This window comes from Rhinatrema bivittatum, chromosome 13 (assembly GCF_901001135.1).
Source record: "Rhinatrema bivittatum chromosome 13, aRhiBiv1.1, whole genome shotgun sequence".
Lineage (NCBI taxonomy): Eukaryota > Metazoa > Chordata > Amphibia > Gymnophiona > Rhinatrematidae > Rhinatrema > Rhinatrema bivittatum.
In genome coordinates this window covers 71321479-71338080 of record NC_042627.1, presented here as the reverse complement: position 1 = coordinate 71338080, position 16602 = coordinate 71321479, and the positions used below count along the sequence as shown (strand labels likewise).

At 42.8% G+C, this 16602-nt stretch overlaps 1 protein-coding gene across 9 annotated transcripts in view; it reads left to right on the top strand.

Moving 5' to 3' along the window:
• Positions 1 to 16602, top strand: part of AKAP13 (A-kinase anchoring protein 13) — a 336318-nt gene that overhangs the window by 225666 nt on the left and 94050 nt on the right. For all 9 annotated transcript variants that reach the window (XR_003852464.1, XR_003852465.1, XM_029575495.1 and 6 more), the window contains 2 exons: positions 3081 to 3123; positions 4482 to 4614. Coding sequence is in view for 7 of the 9 variants with exons in the window: in XM_029575495.1 (XP_029431355.1) it covers positions 3081 to 3123; positions 4482 to 4614 (176 nt within the window). In the remaining 2 variants the exon portion in view is untranslated. The remainder of the gene's footprint in view (positions 1 to 3080; positions 3124 to 4481; positions 4615 to 16602) is intronic.

Here is a 16602-nt window from a genome sequence, read left to right as displayed (position 1 = left end):
TAATATATGCAGATTGGGGGGTAATTTGCAAAAGGATTTATATGCTTAAAACTATTTTACATGCAGACATGCACTTAAAGCACATAAATGCTTATGATGTATACTTCTTTTACATGCGGAAATCCTTTTGAAAATTGGTAGGACTTCGGGACCTCTTCAGCCTGGCTTGCTGGTTTCATTTAGTTTTGAGAAATCAGGTCATAAATCAGATGAAAACTCTATGCTATAGAGTAAAATAAAACATTGGATACTTGTATGTTCTTTTTCTTTCTGTTTGCTTAGTGACGAATCTTCCAGGTTCAGAGAATAGGTTGGATCAAAAATTGTTCTTTGCTGTTCATACCCCGGATCAATCCAGACAAGTGAGTTTATGCATCCCTACCAGCAGCTGGAGGCAGAGAACAAAACCTTTGAGGTACTGCTACATAACCGAGAGTACCACCTGCAGCCCCTCAGTATTTCTCTGTCTCCAGCAGATGGTAGAGGTGCAAACCTGCAACCTGGAGTTTGATTAAAAAAATAAATAAATAAATAAAAAGGAAAACAGAAGATTCCTGGAAGTCTTCCCGAGGCGGCAACCCATTCTGAGGGCAGGAGTGGCCTCTGTGGCTGATGGCTTGGCACGGCATGATCCGGACTTCTGCCAGAGCTGTGGTCTCAACGGCAGCTGCGAGGAGACTCCTACGGCTATGAAATTCATCGACGGATGTACAGCTGTCTAACCTCCCCTTCAAGGAAAAGCGACTATTTGGAGAGGATTTGCAGGCAGTTCATGAAGCAATTGGGGGAGTTGACTAGTCGTAATAAGTTGCTCGAGGACAAGAAAACCCCCAAGAAGTGTTTTTCCTCCGCGAGCTCGGTTCCGAGAAGTGAGCAATTGGCGGCATCAGTTTTATCTGGGCACTACTATTGGCGGCAATAATTGAATCTTTATAACGTTCATCCTTAATGCTTTATGCTGAATGTGGCTTCATCTCTAGCCATATCCACCATCAAATATTGCTCTGTTCTTTCTCTCCCCTCTTCCAGTTCCAAGTTAATTTTTCCCTGTTTTATTGTAACTTTCTCACATCCTTTTTCTGATTCCCTGTATTTAAAAGTTCAAGGTTCTTATTGAGAATATTGTTTATTACGCTACGTTATGCTTTTCACACTTTGTTAATTGTAAACCGGGTTGATGTGATGCCTGTCATGAAACTCGGTATAACAAAAACAATAAATAAATAAATAAATAAATTATCAGTGATGGCTATATTGTAACTTTTCTGTGGATACTTCGGACTAAGTTACAAGTTGACAAGACAAGATACGTTTATTTTTCATTTATTTGGATACAATTCATTTAAATTATTACGCAGTTGCCATTGAGAAGATTGTGGATACGTATTCATCTATTGCACAAATGGCAGTTGCGAATAATGAAAAATTGCTGATTTTATTTGCATAAAAAATCATTTAAAAAATTTTTCTTCAAGTCTATGGACTATGTGAGAACATTAACAATGACCCATGATTATTTATAAGGCTGAGCTGTAAAGTGGTTACCCACTCCTGATGAAGCCTAGTATGAAGGTCTTCTACTTATTTTCTGACATTTCTTGAGGTTAGCTGGTCTAAGGCTGTTTGTATTATTATTTCCATGTCATTTTAAATCGAGAGCACATCCTGGCGTCCATACTGGTTAGAACCTCTTGTAGACATCATACTATTATAATAGCGGCCAGTTTTCATATAGTCTGCATAGCCCTTGGATGCTTTTATGTATATTTTATGCAGATTTTCAAAAGGAAGCATGCAGTGCTAAAAGATTCTTCATACGTTACACCCGCTGTTTAAGCAAGTGGATTGAGCAGGGGCAAAATAGCCCACCGAACCACTGAAAATCATTTGTGCCAGCTGAAGAGTGTATTTTGGGAAGAAGATCTGAAAATACAAGAAATGTGTTTAGAAAAGATGAACCCCTTTCATTCCAAAAAAAACCCCCAAAACAAAACTGTAACACTGTAAAACAATATAAGACGTGGAATACTTCCAAAAATAAAGGAAACCTAAAAATAAGACCAAAAGAGGAAGCAAAAGTGCCAAGGAAATGCAGACTTCCTGTTTTTTTTTAAGAATCCAGCTAGTGCTGTTGCCTTAAAAGCTGGTTCAGAGCGATGGGAGCAAAAGAACCAATCAGCCGACATGGTGAAGCAGAACACCTGAAGCGACCATCGCTTCAGTTTGGTATTTGAGCTCGTTAGGTGCCTCGGCATCAGCCGTTTTCAAACAAGTAGCACACCCGGAAGACAAAAAAGTCACGAGTACCTGACAGCTAGCTTGTGACGTGTCTGACACACTGTGGTGTTTGTGGGTTTAGGGCATGTCCACGTATGTGCAGATCTACAAGGGCAGCTTATCTGCTGTGATGTTTGAAATGGGACATATATATATATATAGAGAGAGAGAGAAAGCTTTTTTTGTTTTTTTTCACTTGATGACTTTGGTGAGATGCAGGAAATGCACTCATTTCTTGAGAGCTGTGTTTTATGGCAGCATCATATACTCAGAAAATGAATGTCCCACTGTTGCATTTAGATAAAGTTAGCTCAATGGCACAGACTTAGCTGCCAAAGAGGAAGTGGCCATGGCATCTGCAGCTTTATTGAAATTCTCTTGCTACTGCCTTCAAAAGGCACATCGGAGCACTGCATGCTGTGCCGAACAAGTCTGAAAACTTGTATGTAAAAGGAAATTAATGAAAGCGTAACTTGTTACCACTGATTTTACTGTTGAGGAAGCAGATAATTTGGGAGGGGGCTATTCCAATCTAATCTTGTGGTGCTACAGGAGAATTCTGTGCACTTGGTGAAAATTATTTTGACAGTACAACATTTTTTCCTTTTTTTGTAAGATTTTTCAGCTCTGCACTCTAGATACATTCCCCTGTACTAAGCATGATCGCGTATTTACTCCACATCTGTAGTTGTAGATTTACTAATAAAATTGCATAATATTCCCTTCAGCGTCATCCCTATTTTAGTCTCCTGTGCAATGGACAGATCAGTGATTGACATCCTCTTATTTCCATTTTTTTGCAGATAACAGATACTTTGAAGGTCCAAGCACCTCCTATGCAGAAAGGTAGCGTATTTGTCAGCCCATCCCCATTTACTTTTCTCTCTTTTAAGAGTTATCTATCGCTCACTCGTCCAGTTTCAAAAAATGCCCTGAAAAGATGCTGAAAAGACGTTCCCTGCTCATAGCAAAGCTGGTCCCTGAAAATTAAAAGGAGAGCTGTGCTTTCTGTTCCAGTAGCTTGGGATAATTTCTCTGGGACCTTTCAGTGTTTGGGAGTCTGGCTTCTCCTGTTCAGACTGGAGGGATATTCGTGCTTCATGGCGATTTATGTATTGTTCCAAAAGATACAATGTATTCCCATTGTCACAGGCAGAGTGTGCGGTGTGAGTGTGAAAGCCACGCCCACTGCTGTCAGGAACTTCCTAACCTACTCCATGTCCTGTTTCACAAAAACATAATAGAATACATTATCCTGAGGAGGAGGTACATAGTCAGACCTGTTTGTTCCAAGCTTGGTTTGTTCAGAAGCCTTCATATTCATATATATATATTCACACACAACACACATATAGATATAATTCAATTCACTGTTTTGTGATCCAGATACAAATTTCTTTACATACCGGTACGGATTAGATATGTCTGACTGTACATATTTTTATTTTGAGCTTTTAAAAGTATTCAATGTAAGGCACCAAAAAGCAAACAGTTTGGAAGAGAGCATTCACTTTCTATATCTTCTTGTTTTACATGCATTATAAATATCTACAGAGCCCAAGGTTACCTAGAATATGTGAACTAGAATCATGAATGTAGCTTTCTAAAATTATTTGCTTTGTCTCAACAAGTTTTCCAGTTTGTCACTTTCTGCTATTAACATTGTTAAGAAATTTGAATAAAATGAGCAGTCCATATCGACTACAGCATATGCAGCATCTCTCTGTGTATGCATTTTTCTCATAGCGGTTGATATAACTTTCTGGAAGCTTCCTTCCCTAGCTCCTATTTGGTAATCACAAAGGAGAGTGGCAAATTTTTATTTTTAACAGTAGAGGTCATACCCACACTGATTTAAGAGCACATAGGCTTTTAATAGAAAGAATGACCTTTAGTAATAGGGATTACTTCCTGTGTCGTGAACTTTTCCTTTTGCTTCTGATTTTAGCTGATGGAAAGGCAAATAACTCTTGAAATCTAGTCACAAATGTATTCTAGTTTCAGTAAAAATATCCCTGTTACTAAAGGTCATTCTTTCTATTAAAAGCCTATGTGTTCTTAAATCATTGTGGGTATGACCTCTACTGTTAAAAATAAAAATCTACATATTCTTACCTACTAAAGCCTTTCTACATTATCTTCTAGTTTAAGAGTTTGCACCATTCAGCAACAATAAAATATCCCTGCTTTTTCTGTTTACCTAGTACTTCAGCCGGGAGCCGTTCCCAGTTACCACCCAGTCCATCCCAGAAAGATGTAGATGGGAAAAGTGTAACTAATATCAGTCGCACTTTTAGCTACCTCCGGCACAAAATGTCCAGCCACAAGAAGATCAAAGTAAGTCCTTGTTCATGTCATGTAATATTTTTTTGGGCCTAGTGGGAATTCAACACATCAAGCAGTGTGCTGAACTCAATATGATTTCTGTCCAAGGAAGCATCCCTTCGAAAACAATCATCAATTCATCTCCATCCTCAAAAAAACCCTCCAAATATTGACAATTCTGAATTCTCAAATTACTGCCCCATCTCCTCCCTTCCATTCTTATCCAAAATCATTGAAGCTACCATACTTAAACAACTTACACAATACGTTGAAGATAACTTTATCCTGGACCAATATCCGTATGGTTTCAGGTGGAATCATGGCTCAGAAACTCAACTACTTCGAAGCACTGACATTATTCACCAAGGATTTGACACTAGCACATCTTACATACTAACATTAGTAGACCTTACTGCAGCTTTTAACACCATATTCATCCACCCTTTAACTACAATAGGTCTCAGTGGTTCAGATCTCTCTGTGTTCAAATCCTATTTTCAACACCGATACCAACAAATCCGCATTTACAACAACAGATCTACATGGTTTCCCACTACAACCGGAGTCTTACAGTCCTGTTTAGAATTTACCTAACCCCCTCCGTACTCTGCTTTCATCGTTGGGTGACATCCAGTTCTTTCCTCTGAAGAGCACCTGGTCTGATACTTCATGCTTCATGTCACTATGCCTATCAACAATAAAACTTGGCTGTCTCATAACAAACTAAACCTCAGTAAAACTGAAATAATTGTTCTAGGCCACCCTTACCTCAATTACAGATCCCCATGAATTATGATGTTTGATAATCAAACAATACACATCTATCAAAATGCCTGCAATTTAGGGGTGAAAATCACTTAGCAAACCACGGTCACCTACAATTTTTTAGTTGGACGAATAGGTAAATATGTGTTAGTTATATAAGAAGTACCTTGAAGTCCGAAAATCTCATATTATGAACTCAACAAACCAAAGTTAGTTTGACCCTCATAATAGGCTTCATCGTATAGTCTTGAAAACAACTTTAGAACTCCGCCTAACATTTAATCATCGGTCAATCACTGTTCAATTTTTTAAAGATTTTTTTTCATTTCCCATTAATTGTGCAATTAAACTGTAATCCATACAATTTCACATGTTCTGTGTCTATAAATAATCGATTGGAACGAAACTGGAAAGATGTGGATAAGTGATGTGGATAAGTGATGTGGTGAAGTTATTTGAATAATTTTTCCAGTTTCATTCCTTTTCGGACTTCAAGGTACTTCTTATATAACTGCAATTTAGGGGTGACACTAGATCCAACTCTGTCTCTATAACCACACCTCAAGACAGTAATTCAGAACACATATGCTAAACTGAGGTTATTACACTATATAAAACCTCTCCTTGACTAAACCGACTTTCGAACAGTATTACAAGCCCTGATACTTACAAGGATGGACTACTGCAATTCACTTTATATTGGCTTACCTCAAAACTCACTCAGATCTGTACAACTTGCCCAAAATTTGACTGCAAGATTAAGGTACAACACCCATATTACTCCAATTCTTGAGTCACTTCACTGGCTTCCTGTAAAGGCAGATACTATATAAAAATATTGACAACATTCCATACCCTCCTTCACAATGTCATTAGCCTCTGGACTAGTTCATTCATATATTTCTATACACCCACTAGGAACCTAGATCATCAATCCAGTTCCTCCTAAATATCCCAACAGCTAAGTATACCAGGCTAGCAGCCACACAGAAACAAGCTTCCTCCATTGCTTTGCCAACTACCTGGAATTCACTCCCACTAGAAATACACTCCATTCCATATAATAAGGAACTCAGGAAGGCATTAAAAATGTACCTATTTACTCAGGTGTTCCAAAACAAGACACTATAGACAATACTGATGTATGTGGCTGATTTTTATTTTAATGTATGTTCTTATCCGCTTGCTGTTTGTGATTTGATGCATTGTGAACGTGACTTTGTAACCCGCCCCAAACTTTTGGAGGGTGTAGGATATAAGTAATTTTAAATAAATAAAATCCACGTATCTAATGTTCTGAAATCCAAAAGTGCACATTGTCTGCTTCATGCATGTCAGAGAGATATACAAACATCGTTCATACTGCGGGTTGTTGCATTGGTGGCAGCCTTGTGAGAAGTTTTGTTCATTGTTTTCTACATTCACCTGCCTAGTACATACATTTTCAAATGCAGAACTCATATTAGCAGCATATAATCTGTGTATTTGAGACTGGAAATCTGCAGAAGTGAAACTGGAGAAAAGCATGTTTGCATTTTCTTGGGCATGATTAACCAGTTTTCTAAATAAAATCTGATGCACTAGGGTCAGCCCCGTGATGTATATTGCATTGCAGACGAACTGGTTTTGATTCCTGAGTCAGGTCATCTGCTCTATGGGTATGGGCCTGCCGCAGCTGGGGACGCTGTAGAGGCAGTGTTCATAGCCCCTGGGGACCAGGGAGCCCTAGTCAGACACATGATTGCATGGCCCCCAGTTGAGGACTTTTATTGAGAAGATTAGGCTTGCTGAGTTGGGGACAGAATAGAAAACAGTGAAAGTAACACAATGATAATATCAGAATAAATACATATCATTGGAATACATATTATTAAATTTGAGATGTAACTTCCTTTCTGATTCCAATCTTTTGTTCCTATGCTGTTCCAGGTAAACCGTTGTGATGTGCATACAAACATCGGTATAGAAAAGCAATAAATAAATACATAAAATAAATAAATATTAATAAAGATGACTTTCTGGATTTAGTCTTGGAATGTCTTATTTGCACCTAGCAATTTAAGACACAAGATTTTGGTTTGAAACTATCACCTCACATCATTATCTATACTCATCTTTAATGAGACCAATTGTAGCTTGTCTTGATGATCAGTTTTTTAGATGCCTCTATGAAATAGTGCTTCATAATACCCTGCAGTGCACTAAACTCATTAACAAAATAATAATCCTGTTTTTGCAGCTCTTTCTTCCTTGAATTTTATTACACCACCAATAGGACATTGTGCAAATGAAGCTAGTTCTTGTTTTTGGGCACAGGAGATACGTTGTGTTGTCATCTGTGAGTTTCGCCACAAAGTTGTCTTTTAAAGTACTTGAGGCATCTCAGACAACTGAAAGCTTAACATGATGTAACTAAAAAAAAAAAAAAAAAATCTTATTTCCTGTTCAGGTTGTCTCATCTACCAAGTATAAACTGAACAAATCTATTAAGAGAAGGTGCTCCAGTTTTTATATTGGTATAATGGTTTATAGGCCTCTGACAAACAGAAGATCTGATCGAAGACATCCAAAAGGTGGGAAAGAAGTGCGAACTGTTGCTCGTAGGAGATTTTAATCTGCCAGATGTGGATTGGTGGATTCCATCTGGGAATCTACAAGAGAGATAATGGATGCCCTTCAAGGGACTCTGCTCAAATAAATGGTAATGGAACCCATGAGAGAGGGTTTGATACTTGACCTAGTGCTCATTAATGAGGATAATGTTTCTAATGTCCAGAAAGGTGCTTACCTGAGCATCAGTGATCATCAGACGGTAGGATTTGGAGGGTGTAGGATATAAGTAGGATAGGATACAGAGAAGCCACATGAGGATCTGAGTTTTGAATTTGAAAAATACGGTCTTTGTTAAACTGGGGACATACTTAGCTGAAGAAATAGAAGACTGGGAGAAAATGGATGAGATGGAACAACAGTGGACCAAATTAAAAGAAGATATTATAAAGGCAACACATGTCTGTCAGAAAAGTAAATAAAGGTAAGATGAAAAAGAGACCGATCTGGTTCTCAAAGGAGGAAGACAGGGAAGAATGCCTGGTGAAAGTGAGGGAGACGAAGAAATAAATCAGGAAAGCAAAAGGTCAAGGTGAAGAAAGGATTGTCAAAGAGGTCAAGCAAGGTAACAAAACATTTTTCAGATATATCAAAGAAAGGAGGATGGCTTGTATAGTAAAATTGAATGGTGACAAAGAGCAATGTATGGATAAAAATGAAGAAATAGAATTATTAAACAAAAACTTCAGTTCAGTGTTCACTAAAGAAGACCCTGGCATTGGACTGTTGCTGATTGATAAGACCATAGATGGAAATGGAGTAAGATACAACCCTGTTTAGAGTAGAGAATGCATTGCGAGCGCAGAGGTGTGGTCGCTTCTGACAAGAGATGTGAGCCCTTGGATCACCACGCCGCTCAGGGAGGAGCTCCGAGAGCACTGCGAGAGGTGAGCTGATGCAAGCATGGGGGAAGCAGAACAAGGCTGGAAGGTACTGACCCTCCACCAGACCTGCACGCTTCAGGAAGACCAATGCAATGGTGGTCTTTGAATGGTCCTCCGACCATTCCAAGGCCTTTCGGACCTGCCGCTGGATAACGGCAAGAAGCAGCAGGCTGGACGGAGGACATGGGCAGACAAAGGCCTTGAGACATGGAAGACTTAGGACATAGACTGGGAACTTGGAAGACTCAAGACGTAGGTTCAGGACTCGGAGGACTCAGGCAAGGTTTCAGGTTAAAGAACTGGGTGAGTACTGCAATGCAGCAGTGCGCCCTACACAGCCGCCCATGGTGGGTCGCGGACCATGCTGGATGCGGGGCAGACTCCAGACGAATACATGGAAGATGAAGCTAGAACATGGCGAAGATTCAGTAGAGGCCTGCACCGGGGCGCGCCCTACACAGCCACCTATGGCTGGTCACGGACCACACTGAAGCGGAGCAGGTTCAGACAGAGTCTTAGGCATGGACGGACGCAAATGCAAGGGACTCCGAAGACCAGAACAGGATTCAAGCTCAGGATTTACGATACAGGATTCTCAGACAACTCAGGATTCCAAACTCAGGATACAAGCGGAAGTCTTCCGGAGGCTTGCATCCTGAGTCTTTGTCCAAGTACCTATGTCTTCGTCTGAGTATTCGTCCAAGGTCTTCGTTTGCCTCTGGCCTCCAACCGGCCTGCCGCTTCTTGTCGTTACCCAGCGGCAGGTCCAAAAGGGCTTGGAACGGTCGACGGACTGTTCAAAAGACCACCATTGCGTTGTTGGTCTTTCCGAAGCGTGCAAGTCCGGTGGAGGGTCAGTACCTTCGGTCATCATTGTCTTCATTCCAGTCTTGTTCCTGCTCCGGATTCCATCGTCGGTCTTCAGCCCAGCCTTGCTCCTGTCCAGCCCATGCTCGGGCATGCCTCGCCTGTCTCGGCACCTCTTCGGAGTTCCTCTGGGGTCGAGCCGTGGTCCAAGAACACACAAATGAAGCTGGGAGCGGCCTCCTGGCTGCTTAGGAGGTCGGAAGCGCGGCGGTCCGGGCTGCGGGAGCGCGGCAGCGGCGGCTTCCTGGCTGCTTAGGTGATCGGCAGCGCAGCGATCCAGGCCGCGGAATCATTGGAAGGTCAGTGGCAGGTCCTGACTGCCGCGAGATGGCTCCAGTGTCGGTGGCCTCCAGGCTGTGTCGGAAAGGCAGCAAGGCAGAGGTGAGAGGCTGCTTGCAGTTAGCCCCGCAAGCAGAATCACAATAGAATGTATTGTAAAAACTAGGAAAACAAAGTGGACAAGACATGGTGCCAGATGAGGTACATCCCAGGATAATAAGGGAGCTCATAGATAGGCTGGTGGGTCCGCTGAAGACCTGTTCAATAGATTCCTGGAAATGGAAGTGGTGCCACGAGATTGAAGAAGAGTGGTTGTGGTCTTGCTTCACAAGGGTGGTAGCAGAGAAGGGGCTGGAAACTACAGGCTGCTTAGCCTTACCTTTTTGTGGGAAAATTAATGGAGATGCTGCTGAAGGAAAGGATAGTGAACTATCTACAATCTGAGGCAGTATGGATTCAACAGGGGGAAGGTCCTGTCAGGTAAATGATTGATTTTTTAGACTGGGTGACTAGAGAGTTGGACCAAGGAAAAGCACTTGATGTGATTTACTTGGATTTCAGCAAAGCATTTAATACAGGCCCACATAGGAGGCTTGTGAATAAAGTAGGAAACATGGGAATGGGTGCCAAAGTGGTGGAGTGGATTACAAACTGATTGACTAACAGGAGACAGCGTGCAATGGTAAATGGAAAAGAGAACGGTGTTATTCCAAAGAGAGAATGGTGTTAAGTGGAGTGCCACATGGATAAGTTTTGGGACCAATTATGTTCAATATCTTTGTGAGCAACATTGTGGAAGGGATAGAAGGTAAAGTTTGTCTATTTGCGAATGATTCTAAGATGTGCAACAGAGTGAACACGCCTGAAGGAATAGAGGGAATGAAAAGTGATTTAAAAATGCTGGAAGAGTGGTCGAAGATTTGGCAGCTGGGTTTCAGTGCCAAAATGTGTCAAGTTATGCATCTATATGTGATGGAGGCTAAAAGACTAATGTGCATGGACTGAGAGAGGGATCTTGGATAATAGTTTTTGGCGATCTGAAGGCAGTAAAGCAATGTGACAAGGCAATAGCAGAAGTCAGAAGAATGCTGGACTGCATAGAGAGAAGAATAACCAGCAGGAAAAAGGAGGTGATAATGCCCAGGTGAGGCTTTGCCTGGAGTACTGTGTTTAGTTCTATAGCCCGTATCTCAAAAAGGATAAGTTCAGGGCGGAGGGAGTCCAGAGAAGGGTGACCAAAATGTATGGGGTTTGTATCAGAAGATTTATGAGAATAGTCCGAAGGTTCTAAATATGTATGCCCTGGAAGGGATGAGATGCAGGGGAGATATGATACGGACCTTCAGATACCTGAAAGGTTTTAATGATGCTCAGACTTTGAACCTTTTCTGTTGGAAAGGAAACTGTAGAACTAGGGGTCACGATAGCAATCTCCTGGGAGGAAGACTCAAAATCATCATCAGGAAATATTTCTTCTCAGAGAGGGTGGTGGATGCCTGGAATGCTCTTATGGAAGAGGTGGTGAGAATGAGAACAGTAAAATTCAAAAGGGCATGGGATAAACACTGTGGATCCCTAAAGACTAAAGGTTGGAAATGAAGGAAAGAGTGCATGGGGGTCACCTGCAAGGAATGGCAGTTAAAGAAGGCACGGGGATTACCAGCCTTAACCAATGAACTTTGATGCTTATGATGCCGTACAACATTGCTGTCTGCTATGACGGTGGGAATTGGATTCAGAAGACAGCCAGTGCTGGGCCCTGACTTAAGGTGGGCAGGATGATTCACTAGTTTTTTCCCAAGCTTCATTTGCACCAGGGTGAGCGGCCTCTGCCTTAGCCTTCTACTTGGAGCGAACGGCAGGCCAAAGGCAGTCTACGCATCTCTTCATCTCTTTTAATAAGAATAGATTGGGAGTTGTGGTTGCTAAGCAGATCCTGTCCAACTGGCTGGCAAATTGAATCTCCTTCTGCTATTCTCAGGCAGGACTGCAACTTGGGGTCATATCAAGGCTCATTCGGTCAGAGCCATGGACAAAATTTGCAAGGCTGCGACTTGGCATTCTCTCCACACCTTTGCCTCTCGCTACTGTCTGGACAGAGATGTCCGATGCGATAGCAGCTTCAGTCGGTCTGTCCTCCAGAATCTCTTTCAGCTGTAAAACCCAACTCTCTTACCTATAGCCCATTGTTCGGGTTCTGGCTATCTCCCTCTGTTACCAATAGCACCAGTGATGTTGTGCCTGTTGGCATCGGGTTAGGCACCTATTGGTTTTGTTTGTTGCTCAGGAGCAGCCTGTAGCTAGGGAGTCACCCATGGGTGAGGACTACCATCCTGCTTGTCCTAGGAGAAAGCAGAGTTGCTTACCTGTAACGGATGTTCTCCTCAAACAGCAGGATGTTAGTCCTTACAAAACCTGCCTGCCACCCCACAGAGTTGGGTTTCTCCTATGTTTATTTTATTTTTTCATAATTCTGTGTATCGAGACTGAAGAGGGACCCCCGCATGGACACGTGGACAGACATGCTCAATGTGCTAGTCCAACTTTGACCTAAGTTTTCCATGCCAGGCTCCATTCAATGATGTCAACCTATGAGGACTAACATCCTGCTGTCCTAGGAGAAACACCTGTTACAGGTAAGCAACTCTGCTTTTTTAAAACTCTATAAAGAACAAAGGAACCATATGAACTAGATTACGGTATACACATTTTTCTATTACTTTTGCAGTGAGCAGGTTGCAAATGGTTAACTGACTGTAAGGAAGCCCTCCTTCCTGGTCTCTAGCCACTAGCTTCCTCTTGCAGAGCAGTGTCATGGCAGCTGGAACCAAGGCAGCCTGAGACGAGCATGCCTCAGTCATAACAGATCGGCTTCCTATCACTGGGAGCTGAGGGTGGGGGTGTGGGGAGAACATGCCATGGGGGAAAAGTGAGTTGCCCAAAATTACAGTGACATTCATAGGACATAAATACGAGGAGGTAAGACGCTACTTTTTTTTTTCTTTAACAATTTGTGTTTCACCGTACAGAAAAATAACTTCACTAGAATTTAAACGTAAAAGCTCACTTTTCAGAAAATTGTTTGAAGTATTTTAAGGCACTGTTTTTTTTTTTTTTTGTTTTTTTTTAAAGAGGTCATTGAGTTTAGAGGAATCTATTTTAGATGTGTTAAGTATTTGCAGCAAGCTTAAAGAATTGAGTTCTTTAGCTCAGATAATTTTAGCTGAGGAATACATTTATCTGATAATTATGCTCCCCCATAGTATCTTTTCTACTGACAGAATGACTGTAAGCACCTGCATATTTAAACTGTTTTATGTTATACCTTGCTCAAAAAAACGTTTCTCAGTTTCCTGTTTGTGACTAAAGACAATGTTTTTGTTTTTGTTTTTTTTAACTCTCGCTGATATTTGGAAAGGACAGGCATCACCTCAGGTCCTCAAATAATTAAAAACCAGCAGTGGCCTTTGTTATTACACTGGTGGATGTTCACTAGCAACTGAAGTTAGCTGGGTTTTGTGTCTTTGGGTGGACTGAAGTGTCTCTTGATGATTTTTTTTCTCTGCTCAAGTTCCCAATAATGCTGTCAAATTCTGCTCTCCAGTGATAGTTATTTTAGTTGACATGAGTGTGTTTCCCAACCCTCTCCTACAGGCACACCTATCCAGTTGGGTTTTCAGCATTGCCACAATGAATATGCATGAGAGAGATTTGCATACACTGGGTCTCCATTGTATGTAAATCTATCTCACACACATTTATTTTGAAAATCCTGAAAACTCGACTCTTTGGGAAACACTGCTCTATGGGAATGTGGAGAGCAGAGGGTTTTAGCACCAGTTTACATGGAAAATAAAATTGCTGTTTTTCTTAACACTAGTACTTCATTATCCCTGTAAAGGTAATTTTTTAAACAATGTGGATTATAATATTACAATGCACACAAAAAAAATACCAATCAGTTATCATAATTAAAACATCAAAAAATTAAAAATGAATAACTAGCAAAATAATACAGTTTAAAACAGCCATTCCAATTAAAACACCTAAGCAAAGAATTTATCTGTTGTGGGGCAGGTCCCCTGCCTTCCCGGCCAGTCGGGCCGCTGATGCCTTCCTCCTAGCTGCTTTCTTCGCGGCAGTCGTGCCGCCGTCTCTGGGCTCCTCCCTGGCTGCCGTCCTCCGTGGTCCGGAGGCCACGACGGTCTTCTGCCCTGCATGGCAGGGCTGTCCCCCGCCGGGAGCCTCCTTCGCGGCTGAGGCCGCCGCAGCCGCTCCTGCTCCTCCTCCTTCGCTGCCAGGGTCCTCGGTCGGCATGGAAGCCGTCCTTGCTGCTGCCGGGGTCTTCAGACGGCAGAGAGCTATCCCTGCCAGTGCCTGTGGCCTGCCTGCACTTCTTGCTTTCTTCGCGGCTGGAGCCACTTCTGCAGCCTGCTTTGCTCCATCCTGGGCCCTCCCTGTGGCTAGGATGCCACCATCGTGTCTGCTCCTCTCCAGCTCTCCTTAGGCACGGGCACGCGCCTCTCCTCTTCTTTTAAAGGGCCAGCCAGGTGTGGCCCCTGCAAGCTCCTCCCCGGGCATAGTCCTCTTCAGCCCTACAAAAGGGCCCAGCGTTCATTTGAGCTTTGCCTTTGCAAGGAGTTAGACGCTCCTGGGATCTTCCTGTCCTTCGCTCCAGGAGTCTCGCTGTTCCATCGCTTCTTCAAGGTCCTGTGTTTCCTGTTCTTCGTGGGAGCTCCTTGTCTTGTACTGATGTCCTTGATCCAGTCAAGATGTTCGTCTTCCGCTCCTGATGTCCATGGTCAGTCTTGATGTCTGTCTTCCAGTTCTAGATTTCCGTCCTCCATTCCTGATGTCCGTGTTCCAGTCCAGATGTCCGTCCTCCGTTCCTGATGTCCGTGTTCCAGTCCAGATGTCTGTCCTCCGTTCCTGAGGTCTGTGATCCAGCCCTGATGTCTGTCTCCTGTTCCTGATGTCCGAGATCCAGTCCAGATGTCCTGTACCCCTGGTTCCTCGTCGCCACCTTTCCTGGCGTGCTATGTCGTGGTCCGCGACCAGCCCCATTGGTGGGCTGAGTAGGGCGCTTCATGGTACAATGCCTTCCTCACTACTACAGCTCAAGCCTCCGGAGGGTAATCCTTGCTTGAAGCCAAGTCTTGTCTTGGTCCTGAATCCTTGCTTGAAGCCTAGTCCTGTCTTGGTCCTGTGTCTTGAACTTTGCTGGCCCTCAGATTCCTTGTGCCTGCTCCATCCATGCTAAAGACTCTGCCAGAACATTTACCGTACCAGCGTGGTCCGCGACCAGCCACTGGTGGCTGTGTAGGGCGTGCCCTGGTGCAGGCCTCTACAGTTTCTGCAACATGCCTTTCTCAGTTACTCCACTATCTCATCTAGAGTCTGTCGATCCCAGTGTGGTCCGTGACCAGCCCTGCGGGTGGACAGTGTAGGGCGTGCTGCGTCGCAGTCTCAACCAAGCTCTTGAACCTCACTCCTGACTCCTTGTCTCCAGAACCTCGCTTCTGACTCCTTGTCTTCGTCCAAATGTCCTCGCTCCTGAGTCTTTGTCCAAGTACCTATGTCTTCGTCTGAGTCTTCGTCCAAGGTCTTCATTTGCCCCTGGCCTCCATCCGGCCTGCTGCTGCTTGTCGTTACCCAGCGGCAGGTCCAAAAGGGCTTGGAACGGTCGGAGGACTATTCAAAAGACCACCATTTCGTTGTTGGTCTTTCTGAAGCATGCAAGTCCGGTGGAGGGTCAGTACCTTCAGTCATCAATGTCTTCATTCCAGTCTTGTTCCTGCTCTGGATTCCATCGTCGGTCTTCAGCCCAGCCTTGCTCCTGTCCAGCCCATGCTCGGGCATGCCTTGCCTGCCTTGACACCTCTTCGGAGTTCCTCTGGGGTCGAGCCGTGGTCCAAGAACACACCAACCCCTGGAATGTGGAACCGCTCTCCAGTGCTTCCTAACATTATCCACACCCCAACCCAGCAAACCTATACATTTTGACACATAGAGAACAATATGACATAATAAAAAATGACATTTCACCAATCAAAACCAACCAATAGAACAACCAGAGCACCCTCAGTTTTAACTGGTCTTAAATTAGGACCAATCAGAGTTTCACTGATATAAAAAAAAATCATACTTCTTTATAAATCCAAGACAAAGAGCCATAACATGCCTTTACCCTCTTTCCTCTAATAACATATAAAAACCTAAAACGTCCCCTGTAGCCTAGTACCTAGGGGCTTAATTTAAGGCGAAAATTGCATTTTCAAATGTTTTCTGAACTCAACATAGTTAATGTATGTCTCAATTCTAATGGCTTTTAATTCCTAGCCAAATGCATTTTACCTAGCATTCGAATTTATTTATTTAAAAAATGTATAACCTGCATGCTCCACTGTTCACAGCAGGCTACAGTAATATTTTGAGTGGGAAATTAAGCAGAAGGATTCTGGTAGTGTATTCTATAAGCTCGGATTTGCAATTGAAAAGGCATGATCGCAGACTTCTCCAAGCCATATGATTTGGAGAGATCGTACTTCAAGTAAACTGCTATCAGAGGAACATAACGACTTGAGAGGATGGTATA